Source organism: Spinacia oleracea, chromosome 1 (genome assembly GCF_020520425.1).
Source record: "Spinacia oleracea cultivar Varoflay chromosome 1, BTI_SOV_V1, whole genome shotgun sequence".
Taxonomy (NCBI): Eukaryota; Viridiplantae; Streptophyta; class Magnoliopsida; order Caryophyllales; family Amaranthaceae; genus Spinacia; species Spinacia oleracea.
In genome coordinates, this window is record NC_079487.1 from 18,975,173 (window position 1) to 18,982,530 (window position 7,358).

The 7,358-nt window shown below is 33.9% G+C and overlaps 1 protein-coding gene across 2 annotated transcripts; it reads left to right on the forward strand.

The window, feature by feature from the left end:
* The first annotated feature begins 2,520 nt into the window (after window positions 1-2,520).
* On the forward strand, window positions 2,521-7,014 carry LOC110780310 (uncharacterized). 2 transcript variants are annotated; one of them, XM_056834612.1, is made up of 6 exons: window positions 2,521-2,718; window positions 3,573-3,711; window positions 3,921-4,084; window positions 4,185-4,503; window positions 5,884-6,062; window positions 6,521-7,014. In XM_056834612.1, the coding sequence occupies exons 1-6, from the start codon at window positions 2,661-2,663 to the stop codon at window positions 6,670-6,672; spliced, it is 1,011 nt and encodes a 336-aa protein (XP_056690590.1). In that variant the 5' UTR covers window positions 2,521-2,660; the 3' UTR covers window positions 6,673-7,014. The 2 variants fall into 2 exon arrangements, with proteins under 2 accessions (XP_056690590.1, XP_056690589.1); XM_056834611.1 differs by having other exon boundaries at window positions 2,524-2,718; window positions 3,570-3,711.
* Window positions 7,015-7,358: the final 344 nt, after the last annotated feature.

The window sequence follows — 7,358 nt, forward strand, 5'->3', positions numbered from 1 at the left end:
CCTGACGACCAGAATAATACTGTTAAAAGGAAAAAGGTTAAAGAAATGATATTCCTTAAACAATGTTCCTGAAATGATATTTTTGAAATGATGTTCCTGAAATGATATTTCTGAAATGATGCTTTCGAAATGATGCTTCTGAAATGATGATTTATTAAATGTTTTACTATATTCTATTTTTCTAGTTTATTAAATAAAATGAATTGAAATGGTGTTACGATGCTAGGGTAACTCGTTACTGAGTCTTCGGCTCACCGTTTTGTTTTCCGTTTTAGGTACTGATGGGGACCACGGAAACGAGTAGTGGCGAGGATTTCACTATTACAAAGTTCACCTAAGTTAATGTTAAGTTGTAACAAGTTTAAGTAAAGATTCTTGATTAAGTTACGTACTTTTATTAAGGAATTAAAAAGGATTATTATGTTAATTTTGGAGTTTAATAGCTTATGATTGATGGTTGCCTTGTAATTCCCAATAGGGAGTTACGGCAGTAATGTCCCGACCGAAATTGTTTAATTCCGCTGCTAAGTATTCCTTAATAAGTGAATTAGAGGTTGGGGCGTTACAATAAATGTAACCCATCTAATCATTACTCATGTATGCAATTATTCCCAAACTAACTCTGACTACTCTCTCTCTCTAACAAGACCTGACTTGAGCGTTGGAGAGGGTTTTCTCGGGAACTCCCCTGAGCCAGTTTACGTTTTCCCTTTTGTAGGAAAAGCGACAGCCCGATTGGGGGAAAACAACAGCCCTGGTTGACGAGGCTTCCCTTATTTTCACACTTAGCAATTTCTTCGCAGAAACAGAATTGTTTCTTATCCTTGCCTACTGATCGAAATGTTACGGTTTCATTGGAAATGAACAAAATGATTTTGTGAGTCTTTAAAATATTTGACCAGTGAATACGAAGTATTTTTTTATTCGCGCGCGCTAGTGCCTACAAGCAAATGAGTCGAGCCGAACCGATTACTATCATGTTCATGTTCATTTGACTTAGGCGAGCCCGAGCCCGAGCTTTCAACCGAGGTCAGTTCCTTTAAGAAATTTTGTATTCTTGAACGTCTCATTTATTAATCAAGTCGAGTTCATAAACGAGCTTTTTTCCTAAACGAGATTTGCGCTTTAAATTTTAACCATTTGAAAAAATGATTTTGAATATGTGCACAATTTAGCAATTCAAATTAATGGTTTAAAATATTTTTATTCTATGATATACTATGAATTTTTTTGGTGTTAAAAGTCAAATAGGATTTTTATCTATAATAAACAACTATGTATAGCAAATTTAATATGAAAATGAAAGACGAGTTTATTCGTGAATATAAACGAGTTGTTTACAAACATAAATAAACGAATTGTTATAAGATTAATTGAACAAGCATACATATGTTCATGTTCAAGCTCGTTTGTCGCTTTCACACTCAAGTCTTCAGAATCCCGCGTCTTAGTCACATTTCTCAACGGGAAGACGAAGGAAAAGACCCCCACACAATTGATAGTAAATGATATTATTGATTTTGTTAAGTTATTTAGGTGTTGTTCTTTTATTTTGCAAAGCATCTTGAAATTAATTAATAAGTGACACATTTCACTTCCTGGAGGTGTTGATCTGGATGGAAGAATACCCCCTAAATATTATTCCGAACTTCCGATTGTTCAAGGGGACAAAGATCTAATAGAATGAGCAACTCTACTTTTTTCCCTTAAAGAAACCTAATTTGTTAAACGACCGTCAATAGTTGTTCAAACTTGACTTATTTATTAAAGGAAAAATTGATACTGATAGTTCCAACTATGGTCACTTCACTTTAAAAGGTCACAACTTTTAATTATCCTAGAGTGGTCCCAACTTCGAGGTGTGTTTTCCCAAAATGATCATTTAGCTTAATAAACTGTTAATTAAGTTGATTTAAAAATATCACACTATTCCATTAACTTCATTTAATTAAAATATAGGATTATTGCATGAGAGTTATGAGTACTGTCTTAATTAAGTTATATAACACTTAATATTAACTAAAAGACCATTTTTGAAAATGACTCCCTATAATTGGGACCGCTGTGAGATAATCAAAAGTTGAGAACTTTTAAAGTTAATCAGCCATAGTTGAGACCTTTAATATCAATTTTTCCTTTATTAAATAAACAAATGAGAATATTAATAGTTATCAATATTATTTTCTTGTTTTCTGATCTCTACTGAACAATGTACACCGGGGGAAGACGTGGAGCTCCGCCCAGTCAATCCCCACGATTGGCGAGTAAACATATCAAGGGGTATTTTCGTAAAAAAATTGTCAAAATATACAATCTCTTTTTATATTAAAATTAATTTCTTTTTTTTTTATTTTTTTTTAAATATCAAATATATTGTAGATTGCAATTTTTTAGATTGTATATTTATTCATTGTAATTACGAAAATACCACTTAATATGCCAATTAAGGGGATTGTTTTGAAATTTCTCGAAGACGTGCTTATCTTTCTTGATTAAAGTGTTTCATATTCTCTAGACTCTCGAGCTTAGGGTTAGTTATACAATTATATATACCCAAAACGACCCATGTCCCCACCAGACTCCAGAATATCCAAACTCTGAATTGAAGCAACTTCCAATTGAAAGACGTAAAAGACAGTTCGACCTTCAAAACGGCAATAATGCAAGGGAATTTCCCACCTTCAAAATGGAATAAACCCATTTTTGATGATGTCAATGGTATGTATAAAATCTTTCTTAACATGTGGTTTTGGCCTTTTCTTTCGGAAAGGAACATTTTTTCAACAAAATCCAAAATTAGGTTAGGGTAAATCTTGTAAATATAGTTTCAATCCAATTGGTGTTCATCGAATGAGAATCAATCTACTAAAAAGGCTTTAATTTTGATTTATAGTTACACAGTTAGGGTTCATAAATATAGTTTCTTTGAGGCCAGGCCAAAATTGAGTTAGCTTAGATTACAATAATTGTATGCTCAATTGATGCTTTGAATTTGATAGGTTATAAGTTTAGAATGCCCCTCTTTTTCTTAATAGACCCACCTTGAACGACTATCAAAATTAGGAAGAATGACAACAAAAGAAGAAAGAAGAGGGAGAACAAGGAACATTAACAAAAACCACAGTATGTACGATTGAGTGGTAAAGGATAGTTTTCCTTTGAGCTCATCGATCTAGTGCGGTAACTTTGAGGACTGAGGTGGGTTCGAATAGTTCAACGAGGACTACGCTAGAGGCGATGACCTTTATGCTGTTGATTTGATCCTCTTATTGTTTCGTTGTTAAAAAACTGTGGTGCAGATGTTATATTTGTTGTATTATTAGAAATCTTGATGTGAACATACTGTATTGTATACATTGTGTGTTGTTTCATTTGCAAGTACGGAGTATATTATAGCATAGGCTATTCTTCTAACTTGGACTTGATGATTTGATATCTTTACCTCCAATCACAATCTTCAAACATTAATGTGTACGAGAGAGGGTCAGTTATCTCAGCCGCATATATATAAAAATCAGAGTCGTTAGTTTTGGCAGAATGCAACGAATTGATAGTGTGTTTGTATGCAGAAGTTGTGCGACTAGTGAGAGAAGAATCGCCTGAACATTGCATTTTGAAAATTGATTCTTTCTCTAAGGCCCAAGATGCACTCTTTGAATCTGGCAACAATCACTTTAAATCAACAGAATTTAAGGCAGGGTCCTATACTTGGTAAGTGACTTATGAATCTTATGATTGACGCTTCATTATTCTGTAAGATCAGGAAAAATAACCATAATTAATCCTTTTAAGTTGTATTTGCTGTTTAAATCTGTTCGAATTCGAAGCTGCCCTAGACCCAGGACCTTGGCAGTAGTGATAAAAATGTCTAGTGCGTGGTTCCCTATATAATCCTTTCTGGTTGTGCATGCTTGCCTCAGGGTGTTTTCGGTATATCCCAAAGGAAATAAGGAAGCAGGTGGAGCTGATCACCTGTCTCTCTATGTAACATTAGTTGACAAACTCGACTTTGGCAGCTTTGTCAACGCAGCTCTTCGATTTTTCATTTATGATAAGAATAGGGACAACTACTTGACCATTCTAGGTGAGGAATTCATCACTCGGGTCTTACTAAATGAAGTTCAAATCATCCCAATTATTTGTAAATTTCCTGTTCAAGTGCTAACTTTAGTTCAAATTTGCAGACATAAGAGACAAACGCTTTCACACACTGAAGAGTACATTTGGAATTCCAAAATTTCTCCCTCTTAGTTCTTTCACTGATGCTTCTAATGGATTTTTAGTTGATGATTGCTGTGCATTTGGTGTGGAGGTTCTTGTCAGGAGCGGCCAGCAGGTTAAAGGGTCTGTTGTGTCAGGTTTGGAGGCTAAGCAGGTCAAAGGATCAATTGTGTCAAGTTTGGAGGATAAATGTGACAGGACCTACACTTGGAGAATCGAACATTTTTCCAATTTGAAGAATCCATCATATTCTCCTGAATTCTGTCTTGGTGAATGGTCTTGGTATGTAGTACTACCCCCGTTTCAAAATAATATTTAGGATTTTTTGGTATTTACTACCTTAAAAATACACCACTTTTGTATTTACTACCTTATGAAATTTTTATTATAAATTACTACCTTAAAGTATGATTTTTTTTGCAATCACTACCACTTTACGGTTTTCTCATTTTAAAATTGAGATATCTCATTCGTTTCTTAATCATTTTAAGTGATTCAAAGCCCATTCTTCTCGTTTATGTGTAACGATTCCATAGGGATCTTGCTTTTAACATTTTGTAAAAGGTTAAACATATTAAATATTATCTTTAAAACTTTAAAATATTTATGAATCACCAAACGAATTATTTTGAAATGTCGTTCTCAATTAAATCCTTATAGAAAAAGGAAAATAATGAACTTTGAATCACTTTAAACGGTTAAGAAACGAAAGAAATATCCAAGTTTTAAAATGAGAAAACTGTAAAGTGGTAGTAAATGAAAAAAAATTGGAACTTTAAGGTAGTAATTTAAAATAAAAATTTCATAAGGTAGTAAATACAAAAGTGGTGTATTTTTAAGGTAGTAAATACCAAAATTTCCTAATATTTACATTTTTCGTTTTAGTTCGTTTCATAATTTTCTTTACACTTTGCTTTATTCTATTTTCTGACATGAAAATTTATTACCTTACCCTTGTTAGTTGTTACCCCACATTTCTTTTATTTTATCCATATTTTATTATATTAAACCAACTTTTCTACATTTTTCTTAATATTTGTGCAAATAGTAACCAGGGCCGATCCTGACAGTTTGGGGGCTCGGGGCGAATCATTGATAAAGGGGCCCTTATGCATAGTGAGAGCTTTAAAATGCTCCAAACATCCATATTACATATGGGAATTGGCGCATATTTGTTTCTCCTTTAAATATTTGAACCATATTTAACAACATACTCTGTAATAATAAATATACAATGCCATTAAACAATTAGTCATGTAAGAAAGAATGTTCGGTAAAATAGTTTAGAGAACCCGTAAAAAGGAAGTATAATTAAAGAAGATGTTGATAGATATCAAAAGAAAAAAAAAAAAAAAATCAAAACTAAAAATAGGGGAGAGAGTAGAAAATCAAGTTAAATACTCAAATGAGTAAAACTTCAAAGGGTTGGGGTTCGAACCAGTGCCCTTTGCCAAAAAATTAAATGTACTCAACCAACTAGGCCACCTATATTTCAGGTCGCCCTCATGCCCGGGCCTGATAGTAACTGTAAAGATCTTTATGAAACGGATGTACGTAGTATGTAATACTCGTATGTTTTTTGGTTATTCCTTATCCCAAAGTAATTACTACTGGAATGAGGACTACCTATAATTCTTAAATAATGATCTTTTCTTTTTGTAGGAGATTGTCTCTATATCCGCGAGGTAATCCTAAGCAAGAACGAAAGGAGCTTTCATTGTATCTTTCGTTGTATCTTGAGCTCGTCAATGCAAAAAACCTGACACAAGGAAGCAAGCTGTTAACTGAATTCCAGCTGTGTCTAAAGAATCAAGGCAAAGGAGAGGACCTTTTGAAAGATAGTAAGATCATTTCCTTCGTGTCATCCTGGCCTTTACATGCTACTCTACCTGTCCTTTTTTGGGTATCTTACCCGGTAATCAAGAGCCTAAACTCCAAATTATATACTCCGTAGAGTCTAACTAATCATGGCCATTACCTGTTGCTCTACTTTTTTTTTTTTTTTTTTTTTGGGTTCTACTACGAGGAGTTCCCACCGCCTTCGGCGAGTGGACTAATCTCCCGCGGGAGTTTGTATGGGTACCTCGATGGGCAGCATCCCTCCCAATTGAGATTTTTTCCATTCCCAAGGCTCGAACCCGAGACCTTGATTAAGGAGCAAGAGACCCTTAACCGCTCATGCCTACCTCAATTGGTTACCTGCTGCTCTACCTGCCAACAGTATAATATATTTTTTTCTTCTTGATGTTGTTATTTAACCTGTAAGATTTACCAAAATCTGTTTTTGTTTCTATTGCAGCCAGTTGCGGTTTCTGTTCAGAAAAGAAGGATTGGGGATATGACTGCTTCCTTCCGATCAGTGATCTTCATAGTGTATCAAAAAGCTTTTTAGTAGGTGACACTTTAATTATGGAAGTATTGGTGAAAGATATGAAGAAATCTTATTGGTGAAAGATATGAAGAAATCTTCAACGGTTAAAGTGGTATAGCGGCTAACCTAAATTTCAACTCGAATCTACTAGCTTAGTGAGGCGTGCCAAAATTGTTTTACTGTTGACGTTTAATTAAGAACTGGAAGTCTCATAGTCATAGTGCATGTCAAAATTATCAGAAATAAGGAATAGAACAATTGAGGCCTAGCTTGAGCCTTGAGGTTACAATATTCCTTTGTACAAATGGTTTTAATATTAGATGAAATTTTCGAGACTTTTTTCATTGAATATCAGGATATGAACACCTGAAGGATGTACGTTTTTGCTGTTCTGTTAATGTGACTGTGGTCTAGATTTTTCATCTTATATAGTGAATACCAATGGGTCATATATAGCGAAACAAATACTGCAATATAATATAACTCAACCGCACCAAAAATCGATAATGCCGATTTTTAGTGGGTTGGTATAGAAATATCATTCAATTCACTAGTCTCTTATATCTTGGCTCTATTATGAGCCTTTCAATTAAATTAAAAGGATCATCTTTTACGAAGTATGTTGTAGTATGTGCATATCGAAACACATTCAAAAGGAGCATATATCAACATGCTCCTTGGATTACAGTGTAAGTACTGATGGCATAACAATGTGTGTATGTATGTGACACCAAGCAAAGAAATGTAGCATTAAAATGAAATTTGA